Source organism: Babylonia areolata, chromosome 32 (genome assembly GCF_041734735.1).
Source record: "Babylonia areolata isolate BAREFJ2019XMU chromosome 32, ASM4173473v1, whole genome shotgun sequence".
Lineage (NCBI taxonomy): Eukaryota > Metazoa > Mollusca > Gastropoda > Neogastropoda > Buccinidae > Babylonia > Babylonia areolata.
In genome coordinates this window covers 18,100,939-18,128,489 of record NC_134907.1, presented here as the reverse complement: position 1 = coordinate 18,128,489, position 27,551 = coordinate 18,100,939, and the positions used below count along the sequence as shown (strand labels likewise).

At 42.9% G+C, this 27,551-nt stretch overlaps 1 protein-coding gene across 8 annotated transcripts in view; it reads left to right on the top strand.

Moving 5' to 3' along the window:
* LOC143276720 (uncharacterized) overlaps nucleotides 1-27,287 on the top strand; it is a 46,192-nt gene extending 18,905 nt beyond the window's left edge. For 5 of the 8 annotated variants that reach the window (XM_076581372.1, XM_076581379.1, XM_076581378.1 and 2 more), the window contains exons 7-17: nucleotides 5,626-5,757; nucleotides 9,395-9,470; nucleotides 11,047-11,129; nucleotides 12,402-12,456; nucleotides 13,709-13,881; nucleotides 15,002-15,103; nucleotides 15,965-16,136; nucleotides 17,207-17,331; nucleotides 19,360-19,494; nucleotides 22,304-22,553; nucleotides 24,515-27,287. In XM_076581372.1, coding sequence (XP_076437487.1) covers nucleotides 5,626-5,757; nucleotides 9,395-9,470; nucleotides 11,047-11,129; nucleotides 12,402-12,456; nucleotides 13,709-13,881; nucleotides 15,002-15,103; nucleotides 15,965-16,136; nucleotides 17,207-17,331; nucleotides 19,360-19,494; nucleotides 22,304-22,553; nucleotides 24,515-24,756 — 1,545 coding nt within the window. In that variant the 3' untranslated portion in view covers nucleotides 24,757-27,287. The remainder of the gene's footprint in view (nucleotides 1-5,625; nucleotides 5,758-9,394; nucleotides 9,471-11,046; nucleotides 11,130-12,401; nucleotides 12,457-13,708; nucleotides 13,882-15,001; nucleotides 15,104-15,964; nucleotides 16,137-17,206; nucleotides 17,332-19,359; nucleotides 19,495-22,303; nucleotides 22,554-24,514) is intronic. The other 3 variants (XM_076581375.1, XM_076581376.1, XM_076581380.1) reach the window with 3 other exon arrangements.
* The last annotated feature ends 264 nt before the right edge of the window (nucleotides 27,288-27,551 follow it).

The window sequence follows — 27,551 nt, the reverse complement described above, 5'->3', positions numbered from 1 at the left end:
GTGGTCTTGTTTATCCAGCAAAATCAAATGTCTCTCCGATGTGTCACCAAGAGTGTGTCTGAAAGTTTGTGTCGCGCTGGTCAGTCAGCCAGTGTCTAGTTCCTCAGGCACACTTAGTGCCGTGTGTCTGTGTTGGTGTGATCAGTCTGCCTGTCGTTACTTCTCCACCCCACCTCCTGCCACCCCCAGTCTCCCTGCCACCCCTTCTCAGGTTGTTTTTTTTTTCATCCTTGCCTCCCCTTCCTCCTTTTCCTGTCACCCCACCCCCACTCACTCCCCTTTTTTTCTTTCTTCTTCATTCTCCTTTCTCTGCCGGTCATAGAGACTTTGCAGTTGTTGATCGTTGATTGTCTTTACAGTAATCGCGATATTGGACTTTATTCTGCTGTTGTCTGGGGGATCTTGAAGGAAGTGTTAGTTTTGTTGTCGCCGTGTGTCTGTCTGTCTGCCTGCCTATCTGTTCTTAGTTAGAAAATGGTGCATGTTCGGATTTTGGATGTATATGTCTCTGTGTGTGGGTGGATGTAGAGGGTGGGGTGGGGGTGGTGATTGTGTGTGAATGTACTGATAAGTATAATTATAATTGTGTGGGTTTTTTTTTTTTTTTAGAAAATGGTGCATGTTCAGATTATGCGTGTGTGTATTTGTGTGGGCGCTTCTGTGTGAATGTATAGTACAAATATGGTTGTGTTTTGATGAAGTTGGGAGTGTAAATATTTGTGGGAAGGTTGTTGTGTTTGTGTGTGTACATCATGTGTGTGTGTATATATATATATATGTGTGTGTATGTTGGAATGATTTTTTTTGTGTGTGTGTGTACCTGGTGTACTTGAGGCATGATTGAAAATCTTCCAAAGTCATAGACACATGTCACTGAAGATAAAGAAAAACTTGTATTTGCTAGAGTGTAAACTGTAATTCATTAGATATTTGCCTATTTTTGGAAAATGTTGCTACAATTAATATCTGTACAAGTCTTATTCATGTTTGTATAATTTGTAATGTTTTGTCCCTTTAGAATAGTTGTAAAAGTGTAGTTACATGAGTATATTTGGTTTCCTTTAGTGGTTTGTGTGCCTCTGTGTGTGTGTGTGTGTGCGTATGTGTGTGTGTGTGTGTGTGTGCTGAATGGGAACAAGCACAGACTTGTGGGCATTTTACTTTTTTTTTTCAATATTGAAATGTCCATGAGTCATGTTAGTAATGGACTGAGGATATGAGAGTGTACACATGCATGAACACAAACATTTAAGTCATACATGCGTATGTGTGAATATGAATACACACGTAATCGTATGTACATACATATATATTCATACTGATACACACATACATAGATACATTTATACATACATACATATATACATGTGTGCATATATACCGGTGCATACATATGTCATCATGCATACATACACTTACAAAATCAGAAATTGAGTTTCATAGCATATTGCACTGATGTATGCAAGCCGCAGATAAAATGTCTGATTAGCAGTGTGGTTTATTTTGTGTGTGTAGTTCCAAATGATGGTGTTTTCCTATAGACAGGTTTGTACACACATGTTCCTTGTGTTCCACTTGGCTCTTTGTTATTCTTTGTTTCTTCAGGGAAGGGAGGGGTTTTGGGGCAGGGGGGTGCTGGGGTTAGTGACTAAAGAAGAAAAAAAAAGCTACAGTTAGCTGTTGATTTTTTTATATTTTTTAATTAAAGTGTTTATTTTTGAGAAGTGTTTCAGATTGATTTTGTTTTATCGTTGTTGCTGTTGTCGTTATTATGGTGAGGTTTGTGTCAGGTTACAGTCCTCTGATAATTCAGTTGTATTCAATACGCAGAAGTTGTTCCAGTCATGGTTTTACAACAACAACAAGAAAAAGATTAAATATATATATTAACAGTTGCTGCTTTCTAAATTTAGATTTTTTGTTTGTTTGTTTGGCATTGAGCATGGGTTGCATGGTATCAGTACGATCAGTACAGTGGTATATTGTTGAATTTGACTTTGTTTTCAGTTTGTTTGCGTTCTTGTTTGTTCTTTTTCTGTGAAAGATACTTGACTGTAGTTTTAGTCAAGGTCTGTGTGGGACTGTTGGACCTGTGTGGGTGGATTGGATGTGGGGGTGGGTGGGTGTTGAAAGGAATGGGGGTGGTGGAGAGGGTTTGAGCATGTGTGTGTTATTTTAAATGTCGGGTTTTCAGGGGGGCTGGGGCTTGAGGAGTGTTGTTGGTGTTGTTGTTGTTTTTTTTGCCTATATATATATTGTAAGAAAATTGGATATGAAAATATTTATGGGTAACAAACATATCCAATATATATGTATGAATTTTGCAGAAGGCTGTGTTCATTATTGGATTATTGGCTGAAATGGCTGAAAATGAACAATAATGATACTACTTCATGATATATATATATTTTTTTCTTTTCTTTTAATGTTATATGATTTAGATCTTAGAGGGAAAAGAAACTGGGCATAAAAAATACTAACATGTCTTTATGGCTGGTTTTGGGTATGTACAGGTTTTTCAAGAGGTTGGTAAAGAGACTGTTTTTGAGAACTTTTAGACAGCCAACTGTAGATGGCAAAACTGGGAGGAGCATGCCCAGTGGAGTTGACAGATTTGATTTGTACAGAGCTTATACCTTTAATCACTTAGTGAAGGACTATCTTCTGTCTAATATGGATCACACCTACAGTTTATTTAAACAAGATCTAGGTTGGGTATTTCTGGAGTCAATATATGCAGGTACTGCTGTAAGAAGTTAAATCATTCAGTAACATTGTCTTTTATGCAAGGAAATGACTGAAGATGAAGTTGTTTTTTTGTGTTGAAGTGTTCTGGGCTGAATGTTGTTTTCAGACAGTGAGAGTGTGTGTGAGAGGGTGCATGCATGTGTGTGAGGGGGTAAGTGGTGATGTCAGTATTGGGAGTGTATAAATGATTGTATGCTTTATACATATGTTACTTTGTATTTTCGGCTAACTTCTCCTAGCCTGTTGGTTGATGAATGCCATTGATCGAAAGAAGAAAATGAATGTTCTCTTTTCCCTTGTGCTTGAAGTGAATGATTTGTCTGGACAGGTCAGATAGGTTCTGACATTGTGGTTGACTTCACGATCACTGCTGGAGCTTCCGTGGTGGTCAGATATGAGAGAGTGTCTGAAAAGGAAGAAGAATGAAATGGGATCACATTCTGCCTATCTCGTCTGTCAGTCTGTGGGAATTAGAACCTTGGCTTCAGATTTTTTTTTTTTTTTTTTCCTTTTTTTCCCTTTTGATTGTAATCTCTTTTGTTGTTTATTTTTCTTTCTTCTTTTTCATTCATTTCTTTCATTTTCTTTTGCTTTGGTTTCTCTCTGAAATTTCCCCCCCATTCTCCCCTTTTCTTTCTGTTTTTCTTTTCTTTCTTATTTAATACATGCAACTTTCTGTCTGTTTTATTATCTTATTATCTTTATTGGGTTGTTTTTTTTTGGGTTTTTTGTTGTTGTTTTTCTCTGAAATTTCCCCCCCATTCTCCCCTTTTCTTTGTTTTTTCTTTTCTTTCTCATTTCATACATGCAAATTTCTGTCTGTTTCATTGTCTTTTTAGGGTCTTTTTTTTTCTTTCTTTTTTTTCTTTTTTGCTTTGGTTTCTCACTGAATTTTTCCCATCTCTCCTTTTCTTTGTTTTTTTTTCTTCTTTCTTATTTAATACATGCAACTTTCTGTCTGTTTCATTGTCTTTTTAGGGTCCTTTTTTTTTTTGTTTTTTTTTTTTTGCTTTGGTTTCTCTCTGAAATTTTCCCCTATTCTCCCCTTTTCTTTCTGTTTTCTTTTCTTTCTCATTTAATACATGCAACTTTCTGCCTGTTTCATTGTCTTTTTAGGGTCACATTTTTTTATTTATTTTTTTTTCTGATCCCCTTGTCTGTTTGCTTGTCCATTTTCTCACCAGTGATGATGACTGGGTAAGTTGGCCTGAATCGTTCTTTGGAGAAAGCCTTAACTCTCTCCATACGAACGGCGAAAGAGACGACGTTAACAGCGTTTCACCCCAATTAACACCATCAAAATATTGCAAGCGGAAGGCTCTTATACTGAAGAGGTGAATGTTGACAAAAAATACAATTCTGATGATGGAAGCTAAAGGTTGGGTCATTCAGACACCCACTGGACATCCGAGGGGTCTGTGTAGAGGAGAAGAGAGGACTGGCCGTACTGAGTGAGTTAATGACAGCATAACAAAGGGATGCCACTCTTGTTTCCTTCCTTCTGTTTTTGCTGGGTCCTCTGCTTGCTTGCCCGCCCCTGCCCTGCCTCTTCGGGCAAACAATCAGATTGGGTCGTTATGGGTGAAACTTTTCCATTTGTGTTAATTTTTGTTGTTGTTGTTGTTTATTTGATCTGTTTCTTCGTTATACATATGTCTGAATAAGAGTGTTTTTTTTGTGTTCTTTTTAAATGCATGATTTATAATACTTCATTGTCTGTTTTATTAGTGTTTTGTTTTGTTTGTTTTTTTCAGTTATTACATGAGCAATATTTAGTTCTTCAGCACCAGCAGGCCCTGTGTGGGTTGTCTGGGCACTAAGCAAGTAGCAAGGTGTTTCTTCTCTGTATGTGGATATGAATGAGGGGGTTGAGAATGCCCAGAATGAACATGTTAATCCTGTCCATTACAATCACTGATGTATTGATAAGACACCGCCCTCACCTGTCCCTGCCCCCCCCCCCCCCCCCCCCAAAAAAAAAGAAAACCACTAATTGTTCTCCACCCCTTCCTCCCATCCTGAATACATTTCATGTGTGATAGATGGAACTGGATATTACTGTTGTCTTTTCTTTTGTGAGGGGTGATAGAAGAACGTGGAGAGTTGATCGAGATCATTCTTGTTCCTTTCCAATTCAACTTTTTCGAGGTTATTCGTCTACCAGATTAAGGTGTCATGTAAGAAGTGAGTGATATCCCAATTTTTCTAATGTCCAGTATTGGAAGATCACATTCTAAGGTGTGTGTGTGTGTGTGTGCATGTGTGTGTGTGTGTGTGTTGGTAAGAAGGGTGTGCATTGGCACCCCCTGTTGTTGTGTAATATTACTGATGTCCACACACCTCCCCCCCCCCCCCCCCCCACCCTCCTTCCCTCTGTTTCCATCCTGTCTTTCCCCCTCCCACCCTCCTCTTACACACAGGCACACTGCATACCACCACTTTTGTATTTTCTGTCATTTAATTGTTTGGTTTTGGTGCAGTTTGCAAGGCGACACCCCTCCCTGCCCCCCCCCCCCCCCAAAAAAAAAAAACAAAAACACCCTTCCAATTTTCTGTACATTTTATGTTTTGTTAGGTTTCACCCATGATGTGAGGTTGTCAGTCCTCAGTTGATTTTGTTTTGTTTTGTTTTTTTTGCTTTTTTTTTTTCTCTGAAAGTTTGTTATTTATTATCAGTTTTACTTTGTACAAAGGTTATGATGACCGTAGTAAAGTGCTATCCCCTCTCCCCTCCACCGCCCCCCGCCCTCCCCCTGTCACACACACACACACACACACACACACATGCCATCCCCCGCTCCCGCACCCCCCACACCCCTCCCCCTTGTTGTTGTCCCTATTAGCGGTTGATGGGGTTTGAACCCTTTCCCCCTGTAGGTATGGGAGCAGGTGAAGGCCCAGAACCCGGACCTGAAGCTGTGGGAGATCGGCAAGATCATCGGCCAGATGTGGCGCGACCTGCCTGACGGGGAGAAGCAGGAGTACACCGAGGAGTATGAGGCGGAGAAGGTGAGGGGGAGTGGGTAGGGGGTACACTGAGGAAGGAGTATGAGGCGGAGGGGGAGTGGGGGGGGGGGGGGGTACACTGAGGAGTGTGAGGCTGAGAAGGTGGGGGGGGGGGTACATTGAGAAGTGTGAGGCTGAGAAGGGGAGGGGGAGTGGGTGGGGGGTACACTGAGAAGTGTGAGGCTGAGAAGGGGAGGGGGAGTGGGTGGGCGGTACACTGAGAAGTGTGAGGCTGAGAAGGGGAGGGGGAGTGGGTGGGGGGTACACTGAGAAGTGTGAGGCTGAGAAGGGGAGGGGGAGTGGGTGGGGGGGTACACTGAGAAGTGTGAGGCTGAGAAGGGGAGGGGGAGTGGGTGGGGGGTACACTGAGGAGTGCGAGGCGGAGAAGGTGAGTGGGAGTGGGTGGGGGGTACACTGAGAAGTGTGAGGCTGAGGTGAGGGGGAGTGGGTGGGGGGTACACCGAGGAGTATGAGGCGGAGAAGGTGAGTGGGAGTGGGTGGGGGGTACACTGAGAAGTGTGAGGTGGAGAAGGTGAGGGGGAGTGGGTGGGGGGTACACCGAGGAGTGTGAGGCGGAGAAGGTGAGTGGGAGTGGGTGGGGGGGTACACCGAGGAGTATGAGGCGGAGAAGGTGAGGGGGAGTGGGTGGGGGGTACACCGAGGAGTATGAGGCGGAGAAGGTGAGGGGGAGTGGGTGGGGGGTACACCGAGGAGTATGAGGCGGAGAAGGTGAGGGGGAGTGGGTGGGTGGGGGGGTACACTGAGGAGTGTGAGGCCAAGAAGGTGAGGCGAGGGGGGGATTAGATAGGGAGAAACAGGAGTACATTGAGGAGTTCAAGGCTGAGAAGTGAGGGGGAGTGGGAGACGGGAGGGGGGTGGGGGGAGTTGACAGGGACAAACAGCAGTACACTGAGGAGTTTGAGGCAGAGGTGAGTGAGAGAGGGGAGGGGGGGGGGGAGTAGATGGGGAGAAACAGGAGTACACTGATGGTTATAAGGCTGAGAAGGTGAGGGGGAGTGAGAGAGGAGGATGTGCGTGAGGGGAGTAGATGGGGAGAAACAGTACACTGATGGGTATGGGGCTGAGAAGGTGTGGGCTGGGTGGAGGGGGAGTAGACGGGGAGAAACAGGAGTACAGTACACTGAGGAGTGTAAGGCTGAGAAGGTGAGGGCTTTTTTTTTTGGGGGGGGGGGGGTATATAGGAAGAAACACTGAGAGGCTGAGAAGGTGAGGGGGAGGGGGGTGTAGATGGGGAGAAATAGTACACTGAGGAGTATGAGGCTGAGAAGGGGAGTGGGTAGGGAGTGTCTTGTTGGGGGGGGGGTTGGTGGGGGGGGGGAGGACTGGAGGAAGGGGAGAGGATCCTCTGTGAATGTGTGGAGAGTGTGTGTGTTTCTGGAGTGTGTTAAAAGTGTTTGGAGAGAATGGGTGTGCCTAGTGTGTGTATATGTGCTAAAAGTGTGGAGAGGGAGAATGTGTGTGTTTGTGTGTGTGGTGCATGAGTGTGTGTGTGTGCAGTGTGTAAGAAGTTTGGGGACAGAGAGATACTTGTACTGATCTGAAGGCTATATATCCACACTGCAAATTTAAGCAGTGTTTATAATTCAGCACACTGCTGCAACACTTCATGACTGACATACTTGAAGATCATGACAGCTCAGTCAGTACCGGAAGAAGAACCGTCACCAGCCTTTGTTTCTCTGATGAAAATCATTACACTTTCAACACAGTACTGGAGGAAGAACCATCACCAGCCTTAGCTTCTCTGATGAAGATCATGTCGGCACAGTCAGTACTGGAGGAAGAACCATCACCAGCCTTAGCTTCTCTGATGAAGATCATGTCGGCACAGTCAGTACTGGAGGAAGAACCATCATCAACCTTCACTTCTCTGATGAAGATCATGTCAGCACAGTACTGGAGGAAGAACCAGCACCAACCTTCGCTTCTGTGATAACGAACATGACAGCACAGTCAGTACTGGAGGAAGAACCATCACCAGCCTTCGCTTCTGTGATGAAAATCATTACACTTTCAGCACAGTTAGTACTGGAGGAAGAATCATCACAAACCTTTTCTCGATGACATTAATGGCTTGGCAGCGAGCGAGCAAGAACTCACCAAGATTGTTAAAAGACTGGATGAAATAACAAGACACAGCATAGAAATCAGCACTGAGAAGACCAAATTGATGGCCAGCCACAACGCCGCCATCACTGCTGATGTATCTCTGTCCAGGGACAGAAGATTGGAACTGCTCAACAGTTCACTTACATGTGATCTGACAACAGCAATGTAGGATCCAAAACAGGAATCCTCTCAAGGGTAGCAAAGATATCATGAACACTAAAACTGGTATGGAAGGACAGCAGCATCTCTGTGAAAGACAAGATCAGACTCCAGTGTGCACTGGTACATTGATATTCCATCTTCCTGTGTGCGCGCAAGACATGGACCCTCACAGCTGGTTTGGAAAGAATTCAAGCCAGGAGAATGAGGTGTTAACTCACTCTTGACGATGGAACGCTATAGCGTTCCTGACATAAGGTAGCGTTCCGGACGACGGAACGCTATAACGGTTTCAACAATTAAAATTTTTCCACGTTTTCCTCATGGGGTAGCATAACAATTGCAGCTACACCAGGCATTGCGAACGTGTCAAGGGTCGAATGGAAAGTTTCTTCATGAGATTTTGTAACAACACACTCCACAGCGAGCCAGCGAGTCCAGGACCCCACACGACAAACTAATCTGCTTTTACCGCTGCTGAAGTGATTGAAATGCTTCAAGCCCTCTTCAAGCTGAAGGTTTTGACATCAATGAGGATGATGAAGACGTTGAATAAAGTATCTGCAGTGAAGAAAGCTACCAGCAGTTTTGTATTTTTTGTGATTTTTTTTCATGACCTTAACAAATGGGTCATCTGAAGGGAAAAGCAAGGGGGAGAACTGTTTGTCTGGAGTGAGTTAATGCAAGATACGGAACATCAGATACATTGATCACATCACCAGTGAGCAAGTGCACCAAACCATCAAGCAGCATGTCGGACTGTATTAAGATCTGCTGACATCAGTTAACAAAAGTATGCTGGTATGGCCACATAACAAGATCCAATGACCTTACAAAAACAGTCCACCAAGGAACTGTTGAGGGAGAGAGACGGAGGGGGAAGACCAAAAAAAACCCCCAAAAACAATGGATGGACAACATCGCAGAATGGACATAAATGCCATTCATGGAGACCCAGGCTTTGACACACAACTGGCAGACCTGGAGGAATGTGGTGAACAGTTCTTCAGTGTGGAGCCCCAGTTACTGTTCACAGAGTCCAGGGAGAAGAAGGAGAAGAAGCAAAAATACTCTTTATGGTCTTCATGCTGCTTTCTGACCTGTTTTCACTTTTAAAACCAAAATGAAACAAAGCAAACGAGAAACACAGCAAACTATTGATGCACATACACACACAACACAACACACACACACATACATACACATACACATACACGCACACGCACATGCACACACGTACACGCACACACCACAACACACACACACACACACACACACACACACACCCTGGTCTGCTCTTTCCCTCTATGATCAAGCCCAGAAAAGCGACCTGTGTGTGTGTGTGTGTCAGACGGCGTACAACGAAGCCATGAAGGTGTACCACAGCTCACCTGCCTACCAGGCCTGGATCGCTGCCAAGAGCAAAGGTGAGGTTGGTCAAGGTGTGTCCGCCAGGAGGACCACTGTCTCAACTGTTGCCAAGGTGACTGGGAGGTGCTGTCGGAGAGTTGGTTGGGGCGTTGGACTTACAAGTCACTTTTCACCAGTGATCAGGGTTTGAAGCATGGTGTTTTGTCCGTGGGGAAGGGCCTTTACTCCTATTTCCCTCACTCCCCCGTGGTGTGAAGGGTTACCTGACTTTGGTTGGGGAAGGTTAGAACGTCAGGAGGAGAGGATTGTGCCCTGCCTCCCTTTGCCGAACCCTGGACACAGTGGATATATCAATTCACTGCCCTGGTGGCCTTGAAACGTTATGGGACCTTTAAACCTTTTTCTTTTAACACAGTATTTGTCCACTTTTGCTAAAAGCCCTGTAATATTTGTTGACATCTCTTTAAGATTAGACTCGTCTTGAGCAGTACTACCTTCATGCACAAAATGTTGACCTTCTAAGCATTTGTTTTTAATGATCCATATTATTGATATCAGTTGGGTCTTTTGTACTGTGGAGCAAACCAAACCCCACTGGTGTAGATTACTTCAACTTTGTTTTCTGAGGTGGTACAGATTATTTCAGACTTTTTCCCACTAGCAAATATGGCTGTCATCTTGTGAATGCAACAAATGATTGCTGTTAGTTCCATTTCAGTTCAGTGCTGACCAGAAATAATCAGTATTGGTTCACAGAACCTGCAGTGAGTTGAGAGAGAGTTTGTTTTTGGGGCCAGAAATTTCCAGATCACTTTTTGTTGGCCTGGAAACAAGTAGACTTAAGAAAGAAAAAAATGTTTCCCCAAATTTTCACTTGCCTACCCTAGCAAAAGAGATAGTTACTGAAAGTAACAACTGGCAAAGAAATGACTAGTCAGCAGACATGATTCATAATGTAAGTCATAATGTAAGTAGTATATTTTACAGGAAAAAGAGGATTCCCACAGAATTCAAGTGAGGTCTGTGATATTTTTGTTGACACGTGCAGTGCATACAACAACCTGGTTTCAGTGACAAGGGGAGGAGGGCAGTGCCATCAGTGTTCACTGAAGCTGACTGCTCGCTCACCCTTCCCCTGACAGAGCATTTCCAATTGTCTGCTGGAAGGTTTAACTGTCCCGGACAGTCCAACATTGGCTATTTCGAGCCCTGGCTTTTGAGACAAAGTCTGTGAATGTGTGTGCATGTTCATGTGTTTGTGAGAGGGAGAGCACTTGTGTGTATGTGTGTGTGTTTGGGAGGGGGGGGGATGCTTTGTGGCAGAGCATATTACATTACAAATTCATTGTATGTGTTACGTATGACCAGTTGTCTGCTGAACAGAAAAAAATATGGAGATCAGGAATTTGTAGTCATGAAATAGTGAATTATCTGAATGAATTGTATCACTGATAATGATTGTTTATTGAAACATGTTCTTTCATTGTGTTTTGTTTGTTGTTGGCTGATGTTGATGTTGAATTCATTGATCAGTGTTTATTGATCATTGAAAATACAGTTGCCTTTTTTTTTTCTTCTTCTTTTTTAAGAGGCATTGATGTGAGTTCAGTTAAGTTGGCGTAACGCTTGCAGCAGAAAGAGAAAAGGAGTCGGGAATAGAGGAGGATGAACCCACACCGAAAGGGGACAAAACTCCCAGCACTTCCAGGCAATCAGTAAGAGTTATCTTTTTCATTCCATCATTTCTGTATGTTTGGTTTGTTTCATTTTGGGTTCATGGATGGTTTGGTGTCTGTATGTGTGTGCGTGTGTGTGTGTGCATGTTTTGATTTTTTATGATGTGAGATAAATTGTGGTTTTTATTTAGTTGGTCATTTTGTGAAAGCAACATGTTTTAGAGAGTGGAGACATGCATGCCTGTGTGGGATGTTTGCATGTTCGTTGTCGTCATCACTGTGGCTTTTTCTGCATGCCTCTGTAGGAATAGGAAGAGAACTGGGCCAGAGGGGGTATTGGGTGGAGGGGTGTGGGGGGTGATATTTACACACACATCCTCCATATGAGACATTCCTCTTCTTGAAAACCAACTTTTCTCTATGTTTTGTTTTCGCTCTACTATTCCCTATTAGCGTGTATGTGTGCGTGTGTGTTTAGAGCGACAAAAACAAACATAATGAAAAATCAAACAGTTGTTGGTGGTGGGTACGTTGACCTTGTCTGGTGATGGAGTATAGTGGGTTTAAGAAAGGAAGAGAAAATCTAAAAGAAATAATAACTTGTGTAGCTGGTTACTACTCGCAGCGCCAAAATAAAAAAACAGCAGCACACTGCAGTGGATGGCAGGACGACGGATGGAGCAGCTGTCACCAATCTGTCATCATCAGGATGGACACACAGGGGGCATGGCCAGTGCTTGTGTCATCACGTGTGTGTGTTTGTCATGCACACAAAACTGCGGACTGGTCACTTGCCCCCCAACCCCATGTGTCCTTACTTGTTCGAGCATACCACAGTTCTGATGGACTGGTTGATGTCGATGTCAGCCGGTAAAGGGGTGTTTCTCTCAGGTGATAAAAGGAGTGTTTCTTTCAGTTGCTCAGGGAGTGGGGTTTTTTCAGCCACTGAAAGAGTTTTTTTCTAAAGGAGTTTTTTTTTTCTCACAGCTGCTACAGGAGTTTTTCTCTCAGCTGCTACAGGAGTTTTTCTTTCAGCTGCTAGAAGAATTTTTCTTTCAGCTGCTAAAAGAGTGTTTCTTTCAGCTGCTAAAGGAGTTTTTCTTTCAGCCGCTAAAGGAGTTTTTCTTTGGGCTGCTAAAGGAGTGCTTCTTTCAGCCACTAAAGAAGTGTTTCTTTCAGCTGCTAAAAGAGTGTTTCTCTCAACTGCTACAGGAGTTTTTCTTTCAGCCGCTAAAGGAGTGCTTCTCTCAGCCGCTACGGGAGTTTTTCTTTCAGCTTCTAAAGGAGTGTTTCTTTCTGTCCGCGCTGTAGAACCAGAAGCTGGAGATGCCCAGAATCAGCATCCAGCCTGCCGAGGATGATGAAGGTGAGTCGGGGGAGGGGGGAGGAGGTCATCTATCTGACAGAGTTACAGATCTTGATGGCCCCGTGGACTGGATTTTTTAATCATAATTCTAGGGGGTGTCAGACTGCATTCACAGGGTCGCTCTACCGCTGCGCATTCTGATCAAATCTGCACTGCAGCACACACAGAAAGGCAAGAATACTGTCAGGATACAATCCTTGATTGTATAGGTCTCTAGGCTAAGAAGGGAAAGAAGTTTTCTTCGTAGCACACGATCCTTGTTCATTTTCGATAAAGAAAAAAAAATTGTCCGAAAATCTAGCCTTTCATGCCCAGCTCTTATGATATTGTAGTACTCTTTTTTCACAACCAGTTCCTCCTTTTGTTGCTGTGGGTTGTTTTACATGTGCCAAGTGCATGCTGCACATGGGATCTTGGTTTATTGTCTCATCTAAATGACTAGCATAGTGACCACCACTCAAGGTGTAGTAGAGGAGGGCGAAAAATACTGCCAAGTTGTGGGATTCAATCCTGTGCACTTTGATTCTGTGGCTTCCAAGGCGGAAATGTTGCCACTGGAGAACTGAGCAACTTTTGTTTAAAACGAAACAGCCACAGACCAAAGCATTCCAACTGTACCTCCCCAAAGTTCCTGTGGGGTCTCTTAACATAAAAAACAAAACAAACACACACACACACACACACACACACACACACACACACACAAAAAGTGGGGTCTCCTATCTTTAAAAAAAAAAGAAGAAAAAAAGTAGCAGTGATTTTTAACCTAAAAAAAAATATTGTGGAGTCTCTAAAACAAAAATGTTGCGGGGTCTCTTAACCTGAAAAATCATGGGTGGGTCTCATCACCTAAAAACAGAATATGGTGGGGTCTCTTCACCTAAAAACACAATATGGTGGGGTCTCTTCACCTAAAAACAGAATATAGTGGGGTCTCTTAACCAAGAAAAATGATATGGTGAGGACTCTTAACCAAGAAAAATGATATGGTGGGGACTCTTAAAAAAAGAAGAAAAAATGGTGGGGTCTTTAAACAAACAAAATGACCGGGTCTCTTAACCTAAACAAAAAACAAAATGGTGAAGTCTCTTAACCTTACTAAGAAACAAAACAGTGGAGTCTCTTAAACAAAAAAAACCAATATGGTGGGGTCTTTTCACCTAAAAAAAAACCAAAAAAAAAAAACACACAGTATAAATCTATTGTCGGGTGGGTCTCTTCACCCAAAAATCCATTCTCTTTGCTGGCACAGACCCAGACGACGGATTCTCGGTGAAGCACGTGGCGCACGCACGCTATGTTCGCAACCACCGGCTGATCAACGAGATCTTCAGCGACAGCGTGGTGCCGGACGTGCGCTCTGTGGTCACCACGGGTCGAATGAGTGTGCTGAAACGTCAGGTGCAGTCCCTCACCATGCACCAGGTAAACAGTCGTCTTCTGCTTTTCCTCCTCCGTCTGTTTTTTCTTCTTCTACTTCTTTGTCGTCTTCTTTGTCTTCTTTTTCTTCTTCTTCTGCTTCTTCTTCTTCTGCTTCTTCTTCTTTGGCTTCTTTGTCTTCTTCTTCTTCTTCTTATGCTTCTGCTTCTTCTTCTGCTTCTTCTTCTTCTTCTGCTTCTTCTTCTTCTTCTGCTTCTTTGTCTTCTTCTTCTTTTTCTTCTTCTTCTGCATGTTCTTCTTGTTCTCCTTGTTTTTTTCCTTTTTCTTCTTCTTCTTTCTTCTTCTTCTGCTTCTTCTTTTTCTTCCTCTCCTTTTTTTCTTTCTTCTTCTTTTTCTTCTTCTGCTTCTTTGACTTTTTCTTCTTCTTCTGCTTCTTCTTCTTCTTCTCCTTCTTCTTTTTCTTTTCCTTTTTCTTCTTCTTTTTTTTCTTTCTTCTTTTTCTTTTTCTTCTTCTTCTTCTGCTTCTTCTTCTTGTTCTCCTCCTTCTTGTTCTTTTCCTTTTTCTTCTTCTGCTTATTCTTCTTTTTCTTCTTCTCCTTTTTCTTCGTTCTTCTTCTTCTTCTGCTTCTTCTCTTCTTCTTCTGCCTGTCCTTCTTGTTCTCCTTCTTCTTGTTCTTTTCCTTTTTCTTCTTCTGCTTCTTCTTCTGCTTCTTTGTCTTCTTCCTCTGCTTCTTCATCCTGTTCATCATCTTCTTCCTTTTCTTCTTTTTCTCCTTCTTTACCTTCAACTTCATCGTCTTCTTCCTTTTCTTCTTTTTCTCCTTCTTTACCTTCAACTTCATCTTCTTCCTTTTCTTCTTCTTGATGATGATGATGGTGTGTGTCAGAAAAAGCTGGAGGCAGAGCTATGATGATAATGTTGTTGATGATAATGATGTTATTGATGATGATGATGATGATAATGATGTTGTTGATGATGTTGATAGTGATGCCGATGATGTGTGTATCAGAAAAAGCTTGAGGCAGAGCAGATGATGATAATGATGTTGATGATGATGGTGAACAGATAATGATGCTGATGATGATGATGATGATGATGATGATGATGGTGGTGAACAGATAATGAAGTTGATGATGATTTTGATGTTGATGATGTGTGTGCCAGAAAAAGCTGGAGGCAGAGCTGCACCAGATTGAGGAGAGGCACGAAGCCAAGAAACGCAAGTTTGTGGAATCCAGCGACACCTTCAACGTGGACCTGAAGAAGGTCAGTGGTCTGTGAGCTGTGTGTGTTGTCTGAGTGAGACTACAGCCCTTCACTGACGTGTGTTCTTGTCAGCAGTAGTCAAGGGCTTAATATTTCATGCTTCTGGCCTCGTTTTATGTTTCGTTTCATGGTGTAATATTTGATAACAATAATGATGATGACTAATAGTTACTCATCTTCTAATAGGTGTCAGAATAATCAATAATAATAATAATGGGCATTTATGGGGCTTAATCTTACCAAAGCCTCAAGCGCTTACAAAAAAAACAAACCTATAGGACAAGTATACTGGGACGAAACAGCACAGGCATCAAGGGACAGTCACCACTTCCACCACGATTTTGCCATTCTTTTATCACGCACGCAACAGACACACACACGCAGAAGGGACACACATACTGGAGAGGAATGAAATAGAGATGCCAATCAGGATGTGAAAAGAGTAGTTTTAAGAGAAGATTTGAAGGATGACAGAGAAACCGAACTGTGGAGGGAAAGAGGGAGCTTATTCCACAAGGACGGGGCCTGGAAAGAGAATGACAGCAAAGTGTTCTGTGTGTGTGACAGCAATGCATTCTGTGTGTGTGTGACAGCAATGCATTCTGTGGGTGTGTGACAGCAATGCGTTATATGTGTGACAGCAATGCGTTATGTGTGTGTGTGTGACAGCAATGCGTTATGTGTGTGTGACAGCAATGCGTTACGTGTGTGTGTGTGACAGCAGTGTGTTGTGTGTGTGTGTGTGTGACAGCAATGCGTTATGTGTGTGTGTGTGTGACAGCAGTGTGTTATGTGTGTGTGTGTGTGACAGCAATGTGTTATGTGTGTGTGTGACAGCAATGCGTTATGTGTGTGTGACAGCTGTGTGACAGCAAGCCACAGATCACGGACGACATGTTCGGCGGCATGGTGCAACGGGCGCGTGAGGAGCTGAAGCAGCGCCACCTACACATGATGCAGCAGCAGGAGGAGGAGCGACGACGACAGGCGGCCACCGAGGGCGAGAAGAAGGCGGAGGGGGGTGAGAAAACAGGTCCGTGGTTCAGGTCTGCATGCGAGAGGGTCAAGGGTCGTAGCGCATCTCTTGTGTGAAAAATTTTTTTTTTTTTTTTTAAAAACGTTTTTATTCAATTCACATGTACAAGGTGTTCATAACTGCCAACCGTTCCAAATTTTTAGGAATTTTTCCACATTTTAGCATTGATGCCCAAATTACGATTTTATGCATATTTTTCTGAATTCTGAAATTTCAACAATAAACAACCACCACCCCCCACCCCCCTGATCCCCCTCCCCCCTCCGAACCCCCACTCCCCCCCCAACCCCCACCCCCACACACACACACACAAAACATGAGAAACTGAACCCTCTCGCTGGTTCGTACACCGATCCATGTTTTTCAACTGGAAAACAGTTACTGCTCACACGCAAGGCACCAATGTTGCTTTACAAACATGGTGTAGAGCAGTCAAAGTGGATGGGACACGGGCACCAAATCATCAAAAAAAAGGGTTTATCAGTGCTTTACTTCACAGTATAAGGAACAGTTTTCATTTATTGATTCACGCCACGCCCCCCCCCCCCCCCTTCTGAACCCACTCCCAGACAGGATTCCTAATTTTGGGTCTGGAAGGTTGGCAGCAATGGGTGCTGAGTAATCACAATCATTTGTCGTCTTTTTTTAAGGAAAAAAAAAAGAGAATAAATAAAGATAATACTTATGTGAAAAATTGGTCTTATCTCTAGTGTGAAAGGGATTTTGGTTGGGTTTTGTCTCTTGTGTGAAAGGGATTTTGAGTTAGGTCTTGTCTTGTATGAAAGGGATTCGTATCAGCTTGTTTTGTTTGAAATGGACTTTGGTTGGTTATCATCCTGTGTGAAAGGGACTTTGGTTTATTACTGTCTTGTGTAAACACACACATGTATGCAAGGATACACACACACACACACACTTATCACACACACACATATCACACACATATTACACACACACATCACACACATATCAATCACACACGCACACACACACTTATCACATACACACACATTTATCACATACACACACACACACACACACTGTTCATTCTTTCTGTCTGTGGCCAGATGAGGCAGCAGCCCAACAGACAGCAGCAACAGACGCTGTGGAAACCAGTGAAGCCACACCCCCACCCTCTGCCCCTCCCCCTGCCCCGGAGTCCATGGAAGTGGAGGAAGAACAGGAGACACAGGTATGCTGATGACTGTAGTTCTTTCCTTTTTTTTTGCGCCTTACACATGTGGTGCAGTTTGACTTAAACAGGGTTTGTACAGGTTTTACATGTTATAGGTTAAGGGTCCCATCGCATTTTACAGCCACATGGGGCAATGAATTCATATTCACTGTGCCAAACAGTGTTGCGTTGCACTGTGGCGATGCACACTCACCGGGGAGGGTAGTATGAATTTTATACAAAGACCTGTTATAATCTGTTTCGACAACAACACAGTCCATAGCCAGCGTTCAGTTTATATCACAGATTGACATAAGCTTTCAATTGGGCCAGCAGCAGAGTTAGAGCTGTATGATCAGTGGTTTCTCCATTGCAGTGGGAAGTCATTTACAGCTTAGTCTTTTGTGAAGGACTATGACTCTCAAACTAGGAGGCAAGATCGTACTGGCTCAGCGCTACAGCCTTGGGGGCTAGTTAGCCTTTGGAAACCATCCCAGCGCTGACTGTCCTAAAACCCTCTTGGCCAAGAGAGTGGGGATTAACTTGGGCAGTACACTCCTCCACTATGATCAAATTCTAGCCCAGATACTCGGCACAGCAGTTGCCTCCTCTGCTGTCCTGATGGTCATAGTTGGACAAGACTGACTATCATACAATCCCGTAGCCTTTTACGACCATCGGAGCAGTGAATTCATGTCCACTGTGTCCAGGGCTTGGCACAGGAAGGCGGGGCCCAGTCCTCTCCTTCCGCCGTTCTGACTTTCCCCTCACAAAGTCATGAACCCATTTGTACCAGGGTGGAGTGAGGAAAATTGAAGCACAGTGCCTTTCCCAAGGACACAGCACCATGCTGAAACAGGGGCCTCGAACCTCGGTCACTGTTGAACGCTAGACCTTCAGTTCAGTGCCTAACCAAATGCTGCCGTGGGATCACATGCCTGATGGATTTTCATTTTTTGGTGTCTGTATTACTGAAACGAAACATTGTACATTGTTTCTGTCAGTGATAAGGCACAGCAGTGAAATGTTGCACATGAATTTGAATTCATAAGAACGGCAGTGATGAAAACAGCACAGACAAAGAAAACCCTGATACCAAAATGTTCGTTTCCAACCGTGATCACTTTTCTCAATGATACAGCAGATAATACTTCATGCAAGGGACATAAGCCATCACTCAAAACACTGCACTTTTCCTGGTTCCTGACGCAATGGTTAAGATTTTTTTTTTACCTTAGGTGTTTTAAAAATTTTTCAAAACTTTTGAAATATTGTGATTGAAAACCTGTCTGAATTCTGTTTAAAAATGTATTTTATGTTGTTCCATGGATGCACAGGTACTCACTTTGGTTTTGATAAATCTTCGTACCTCACCTTTCAGCTGATTGTAAACTGTCGGTCTGTGGGTATACAGGTACACTTTGGTTCAGGACGTCATTGTTCAGTTTGACTGTAATCATATATATTTGATGTTCTATGGAGACATTGGTAAAGTGTACACACATTGGTTCAAGTGTTCCCATTTGGGAGAGACGTCACTGCTGTATGGGATATGTTCCAATTGGTATAGTTTACACACATTGGTTCAACTGTTCCCATTTGGGAGAGATGCCACTGCTGTATGGGATATGTTCCAATTGGTATAGTTTACACACATTGGTTCAAGTGTTCCCTTTTGGGAGAGACGTCACTGCTGTATGGGATATGTTCCAATTGGTATAGTTTACACACATTGGTTCAACTGTTCCCTTTTGGGAGAGACGTCACTGCTGTATGGGATAATGTTCCACTGATAGTTGGCTTTGTGACCACTGCCATGGATTCAATGGAGGGGAGAGAACACAGTCGTAACCCCAGTATCAAAGTGAAACCTTCAGCGGCTCTGTAATCCACGGCCACGACCACAGGGGGCGCTGTTGTCTGTGAAGCCGACAGATGGCTTCAGTTTCATTTCATCGAGGGGGTGTCACTGCGTTGGGACAGATCCATCCATACACACTCCACAGGGGGTGTAGCTGAAGTGACAGTCATCGGTGTTTTGTTCAGCCCCCTCAGAGTGAAGAACCTGCCCCTGGTGAACAGGAGCAGGAAGAAAAACCTCTGGAGCAGGAAGAGACGGAGCAGAATGCCGCGGAAAACAACCCCCCAGAAGCCATGGACACTTCTGAGGCGAAGGAATCGGTTTGTACCCTGTCACGCTTGCCACTGGATGAATCTGGCTTTCTTTGTAGAGGACTTCCTGACAGCGGACGATTGCGTCATTATTGCTTCGCTTTGACTCTTGTAAAAGCAATCCTGACAGCGAATGATTGCGTCTTGATTGCTTTGCTCTAACTCTTGCAGAAGTCATCCTTACGGCAAATGATGCATCATGATTGCTTTGCTCTAACTCTTGCAGAAGTCATCATTACGGCAAATGATGCATCATGATTGCTTTGCTCTAACTCTTGCAGAAGTCATCCTTATGGCAAATGATGCATCTTGATTGCTTTGCTCTAACTCTTGCAGAAGTCATCCTTACAGCAAATGATGCATCATGATTGCTTTGCTCTAACTCTTGCAGAAGTCATCCTTACAGAAAACGATGCATCATGATTGCTTTGCTCTAACTTTTTTAGATGACATCCTTACAGCAAACGATTCAGATTGCGTCATAATTGCTTCGCTCAATCTCATACAGAAGACATCCTAACACACTAACATCAAATGATTGTTTCATGATTGCTTTGCTCAAACTCTTACAGAAGTCATCTTTACAGCAAACAATTGCTTCATGATTGCTTTGCTCTAACTCTTGAAAAATTAATTCCTACAGTGAATGATTGTGTCATGATTGTATTGCTCTTACTCATGTAGAAGTCATCTTACAGTGACTGATTGTGTCTTGACTGTATCGCTCTAACTCTTGTAAACGTTATCCTAACAGTGAATGATTGCATTATGATTGCTTCACTCTAACTCATGTAGAAGTCATCTTACAGTGAATGATTGTGTCATGATTGCATCACTCTAACTCATGTAAAAGTCATCTTGCAGTGAATGATTGTGCCATGATTGGATGGTTCCTAACTCTGGCTCATGGAGTAAAAACAAGGAGTAAAACAAAACCAAAAAACCCATCGTTATTCTGACCATTGTTAAAAGTGTTCTGTTTGAATATCTTCTAACCGCTTGAGGAATGGGCTTCCAGTACTGGCAGCTTTCGAACTGTGCTGAATTATGATCTGTGTCAATGTCACTTGTGCCTGGTAGGGGTAAAGAAATACTCACAGAACAGTGGTTCCATTACTATGTTTCTGGCTTGCTCTTTGAGTTGAGACACGGGCACACAAGTTAATAGGGGAGGGGAGAGAGAGTGGGGGTTTATTTGTCAGTAGCATCTCTTGTTTGGGAGGTGTGGGGGCACTGTAGCAGATTGATTCAGGCATTAGACTTCTGATCCGATGTTCGCCAGTGATCAGGGTTTCAGGCCTCTGTTGTGGCATGGCGCTGTGTCCTTGGGAAAGGCACTGTGCTCCAGTTTTCCTCACTGCACCCAGGTGTGAATGGTCAGGGAGGTCAAACCTCCTTCCCATGACAAGCCCTAGACACAGTGGATATGAATTCACTGTCCTTTCTTCTTCTTTCTGTTACACGACCAGCATCGACTTGCCGACGACTCTGTTGTGGTTCATGCATGCTGGGTATTTTTGTGTCTCCATAACCCACCGAACACTGACATGGGTTACAGGATCTTTAACATGCGTGTTTGATCTTCTGCGTGTGTATACACATAAAGGAGGTTCAGGCACTAGCAGGTCTGCTCTGGGAGATAAGAAAAATCTCCACCCTTTACCCACCAGGTGCCACCACCGTGATTCCAACGATTAAATCACTCGGCTTAAGGCTGTTAAAGGCAAAGTGACCTTTAACCAGAACCTTTTTAACTCTCTCCATACGAACGGCAAAAGAGACAACGTTAACAGCGTTTCATCCCAATTACCATCATCAAAATATTGCAAGCGGAATGCTCTTATACTGAAGAGGTGAATTTTGACAAAGAATACCACAGTTTTGACAACGGAAGCTAAAGGTTGGGTCATTGAGACACCCACTGGACATCCGAGGGGTCTGTGTAGAGGAGAAGAGAGGACTGGCCGTACTGAGTGAGTTAAAGCACAAGTTACAGGGGAAGGGAAAAGTCAGTACCTGTTATCGACCTGTGTTGATGCTGATCAGTAATGTTAGTGGCAGTGGCTGGAAAGTGCATGCGTGCTTTTGTTTCATGTTGAAGAGCAGGGGTTGTTGTCCATGCTTTGGTGTGGTTGAACAGTCATCTGTCTTTGCCTCCACTTTTCATCAGACTTGTTGAGTTCAAGGTACCCTAAACTGGGCTGCATTCTGTTGATATTGCTCTAACCCACGCAGGGTTAAGGATAGTCTCACAAAGTGAACTGCTTTGTGTTTGTATTGCTCTAACCCACGCAGGGTTAAGGATAGTCTCACAAAGTGAACTGCTTTGTGTTTGTATTGCTCTGACTCACTGTTGCTAGAGTTCAAGCTATCACAGTAGCATTGCTTTGTACTCGGGCTTTGTTGGTGGGATGTGTGCTCACAGAATTATAGATATCACAGCTGAATGTGTGGGGTTTTTTTGTGCTCGTGACTTGGGTTTTTGAGTTTTGCAGTATGATGCGATATAATGCAATGCAATACAATGAACAAACTTGATTCATATCAGGCACATAACATTTCCACGCTTAGGCTGTGTGTTCACAGTACCACACACACACTTCACACACACAGAGACAAAAACAAGAAACAGTCAACAGCAAACACACACACCTTCACACACACACACACACACACTGTGATGCAATACGATACAGTACAGAACAAATAGGGCTAAACCAACCAGCCAGCACAGAAACAGAAGAAGTGACGAAGAAAGACCGACACAATGATCATTGTGACAAACAGCTGAACAAACGAATCAGACCTCTTCCCACAGGACTCGGCCACGCCAGCAGCACCCACAGACCCCACACCCACTCCCACACCCCCTCCTGCTGACGGCCACGCTGCCAGTGACCAGCCCTCCTCCTCCCCTGCCCAACCTCCCACACCCACCACCACCACCGCCGCATCAGAATGTGACGCCACGGGAACCGAACCAGCAGCACCGTCAGTTCCTGCAGCTGTGACACCGCCAAAGGAAGAGGAGACTCCGTCAGACACCGCTACCACCACTCCTCCCCCTGGTGAGATGACGGCTGGTTTGGGTGAATGAAGGAACAGAAAATGAGTGGAATGTGTTATTGAGCACTGTTATAGTAAAGTGCTATAGAGAATACTGATTGTACTAGAATAAAGTGCTATAGAGAATACTGATTGTACTAGAATAAAGTGCTATAGAGAATACTGATTGTACTAGAATATTAATAGTAATAATAGTGTATGATTTTCGATTTATGTTCGTATCTTGTTATGTACTATCCCCCCCCCAGTATTCCTTGTGACCCTGGTACACTTGGTAATAAAGACATATTCTGTTCTATTCTATAATAATATCAATAACAATAATAGTGATATTGATAATTCTGTAGACTGACTGAGTGACACTGACTTCTAAGACCGCTTGTGGCATTTTACAATAAAAGTTAAGTATATATATATATATGCATTCTTGTATGACATACCAAACACTTTTGCACACACACACACACACACACAGAGAGCCAGAAGAACTTACAGAAGTGTATCAGCAGGATGTTCAGCAAAACGTAAGAGGTGTGCTTTGAGAGACTTTTTAAAGTGAACTGGCAATCAGTGAGACAGGCAGTTTGTGCAGCACTACTGTGCCATGATGGCAGACAGCATGCTGAGATTTCCTGTTTCTTTGAGGAGTAAAACAATAGTGATTTACTTACACTACATAAAAAGTTGTACCATGGATTGAAAAAAAAAAGAGGGTTTGGGTCATGAAAAATAAATTAGTTGGAAAAATATTTTTCCCACAAAAAGTTAAGAAATAAAGTGGGGGTGGGGGGTAGGTGATGCATAACGGAGATTGTTACAGGCTGGTAGTGTGGGTCCCAGCAAGTCTTTTACAATACTTCTAGGGGTTCCAGAGTCTTTTACAATAATTCTAAGGGTCCCAGAGTCTTTTACAATAATTCTAGGGGTTCCAGAGTCTTTTACAATAATTCTAAGGGTCCCAGAGTCTTTTATAATAATTCTAGGGTTTCCAGAGTATTTTACCATAATTCTAGGGGTTCCAGAGTCTTTACAATAATTTTAGGGGTTCCAGAGTATTTTACCATAATTCTAGGGGTTCCAGAGTCTTTTACTCATAATTCTAGGGGTTCCAGAGTATTTTACCATAATTCTAGGGGTTCCAGAGTCTTTTAATCATAATTCTGGGGGTTCCAGAGTCTTTTAATCATAATTCTTGGGGTTCCAGAGTATTTTAATCATAATTCTAGGGGTTCCTGAGTCTTTTACAGTAATTCTAGGGGTTCCAAAGTATTTTACAATAATTCTAGTTCCAGAGTATTTTAATCAATTCTAGGGGTTCCAGAGTATTTTACCATAATTCTATGGGTTCTGGAGTCTTTTAATCACAATTCTAGGGGTTCCAGAGTCTTTCACCATAATTCTAGGGGATCTGGAGTCTTAATCATAATTCTAGGGGTTCCAGAGTCTTTTAATCATAATTCTAGGGGTTCCTGAGTCTTTCACCATAATTCTAAGGGTTCCAGAGTATTTTAATCATAATTCTAGGGGTTCCAGTGTCTTTTACCATAATTCTAGGGGTTCCAGACTACCTTTAGAATGTCACTGTAATGCTGCACATTCCGACCAAATTTGTATTTCTACACACAAAGGCAGGCATTCCTTCCAGTCATGATTGTCCAGATTTCTGGGCCCAACATGTGACTGAAGCTCTCTTGCAGGATTTTCACTCTGTAGTGTTGGTTCAAGGATTTAAGGGTTTTTTGGTGGTGGTTTTTTGTTGTTTTTTTTGAAACTTTTTCTGCAAATATATCTGCTTTTTATTAACTGGTCCTGTGAAGTGTATATATATGTGAAGTATATATATATGACAGTCTGTGTCAATGAATTGGTGCCTGTCTGCTGTCAGTGTATTGTTCCGACAGTCTGATTGTGTCTGTGAATTGCTGCTTCTCTGCCATCACTGTATCTTTGTTCACATTTTCAGAAGCAGAGACCACCACCACCACCTCCTCCCCCCTGCCGACTTCTCCCACCCAGTCACCGGAATCTGCTCCCTTACCTGATGGCGCCAGTGGCAACGACAACGACGCTCCAGCGGTGCAGGCGGACCCAGAATCCTCGGAGGCAACGGCGGCCAGCGAGGAGAAGGCCGAGGATGATGGCGCAGCTGACAAAGAGGCTGAGAGCAGCACCAAGGACGAGGAGGGTGGTGAGCAGCAAGCCTGAAGCTGTCTCCATGTTGCTTTGTGTGGGGAGCATCTCTAGAGAAACCGTGTAGATCTCAAAAGTGACGTTCGCTTGATCGCTATGTATTGTGAGCATGTTGACTCTTGAACAACAGCCCATGCTGGATACTTGTTAGGGAAATTTGTGAAGTTGAAAAAAAAAATACTTGTGGAAATATGAAGTCACAAGACTATGTTGGAAAAGTAAGGTTATAAGTTTCCTTACAGGTGCTTGTAGATTTTTTTTTTTTTTTTTAAATATACTTTGGAATTATTGGAGTTTATGTTTAGTGTTGAAGTCTTTACAGTGCAGGTTTTGATGATGTATACTTGATTAAAAAAAAAAAAAATGTTATGCTGGCGGAGACACACACAGTGTAAACTTCAACTGGATTTATCTGTCTTGCAATGTTGAATGTAAACTAGGTATTTAGTACCTTTTCCCTCTGAACTGATTGACCACACATTCCACTTTGAACCGTCTTTATGGTACTGAACTGTGTGAAGGTGGAGTGTTTCAGTAGGACAACAGCTGGTGTCAGAGGTAGCCAGGTGGTACTGTCAGCACTATCCTGGACACCTGTAACAGTGAAAACTATGCCTGGTGGAAAACCGCCAGGTTAGGAACCCAGTGTCCACAGGTTCAAGCCACAAATGTGGACCCAGATTTTTAACAGTACAACACATCTCAACAGAACAAAGCAGTACAGGCATCACGGAGAGGTTTCTCTGTAAAAAAAAAAAAAAAAACAAGAGGCAAGGCCTTCAAGACTCACTTGTGATAAATTAAGTCCCCTAGCATTAATTAGAGTAATTTCCCTTTTTTTTTACTATCTGCACCAAAACGTTTGCAAAATAAAAATTCCATGCTTAGCAAAAGTTCCTATTTGAACAAAAAATTATAATAATGACTCCTCTTGTTGTTGTGTCAGAATAAAAGGTCAAAGTGCCAAGTTTACAGAATACAAAAAATATAACAGTAAATGCAGTTTGCATATAATTAAGCTTCTTTTTTTTTTTGTGCCCGTCCCAGAGGTGCAATATTGCTTTAAACAAGATGACTGGAAAGAACTGAATTTTTCCTATTTTTATGCCAAATTTGGTGTCAACTGACAAAATATTTGCAGAGAAAATGTCAGTGTTAAAGTTTACCACAGACACACAAGTGAGTCAAAAAAGAAAAAGAAGAAGAAAAAATACATGACAGGAGGTTGCCATGTGTGTGTTGAATGGTGCTGTCTTCCCACCTTGCCCTCACCTTCGTCTTCAGTCGTTCTGTGTTCAGGTAAACGAAGGGATTGTTCAGCAAGAATCAAATGTTAGAGGTTTTGGACTTTTTTTGGTCTGGTTTGTGTTTTTCATGTGCAGCTTTATTGAATCTCCTTTGTGTGTTCATGCTTTTTGTTTTGTTGAATGTATTGTGGGTGTTTGTGTTCATAGTGTTTTCAGTTTTGGGGTAGGTTATTGGGTGGATGGGTGGGTTGGTTAGTTGATTAGTAGTGTTTGATTCAAAGGCAGGAGCAATCTGAGCTATGGACATCAAGTTTCAAGTTTGTGAGGATGGACTTGAGTATATCTGTTTTTGTTGGATATGAAATAGTCTCTCTCTTTTTATATATAATATATATGTGTGTGGTTTGTTTTTTTTAAATAATAGCTCCATTTTTTTTTAGCTGATAGATAATCTGATTTGACCTAACAAAGATAGTTCCCTGTGGACTGCAGACACTGGGTCTGTAACAGACGAACACTCTGTGACTGTGTGGGTGCTGGCTGGGAATGGGAGGTATGGGAGCAATACTATAGTATTGAAATTGCAGATGATGGAACAACCACACCAAAAAAAAAAAAAAATCAAAACTCTGCAGTGCACCAGGATAGATATTTGTCCCCTTCTGGTGTGCAGAGAAGTACCCTTGGACACAAATTTCCATTCATATCATTCAAGGAATTTTCCTTCCGCAAAACCATCAAATATGAAATTGTTGTAACTGGATAGTGTGTACATTTTCCTTTCAGAAAGATACAGGTTTTGTATACTTTATTTCAGTAGTTTGCACACAAGATTTTTTTAAAATTTCCCTCTGTGACCAGGATCTCCAGGTAAATAGTTGTTACCGAGTGTAAAATTAAATAGGCTCAGCACTGAAAGGGTTACTAACTGTCAGGGACAGTTACAGGGAGTGGGGCCAGGTGTCGTATTCATGGGACGGGTACAAACAGAAACGTCTGGACTAAACGTGTTGTCGAAGACAATCCATCGAAAGTTGGTATTCATGGTGGAAGACTTTGATGAAGTCCAAGTCTAAACACAGACTAAAAACGGCTCAAATTTAGTCCAGCGATTTTGCTAGACTACACTCTGTACGCCCAGGTTTTTGTAAGACAAATGGCGCGTTTATTTTTGTAAAGTACTTCAGTCAACTAGAATGCACCATCTTGATGTGTATGATGATGATGATATTGATGATCAACAACAACAAGTTTATTTCTGTTGTGCCTCTCATCAAAATACAACAAAAAAAAATATTACACACACGCACACACTGGTGCTTCAAAACATATCACCCACGTGTATGCATCACGATCGCACATGTTAGTGATGCTCTCCGGACACAACAAACCAATGCACTCCAGGCTGAACAAACCAAGCATAAACTTCAATCCGTGCAGCAGCTGACAAGCATGCTCATATGGGAACTTATTCACGAAAACCCCTATATAAATACAAACGAATGCGTTGCCAAGAACAAATTGTGAAGTCCAGTCGTTTGTTGTCATACGTAAACGCCCGCC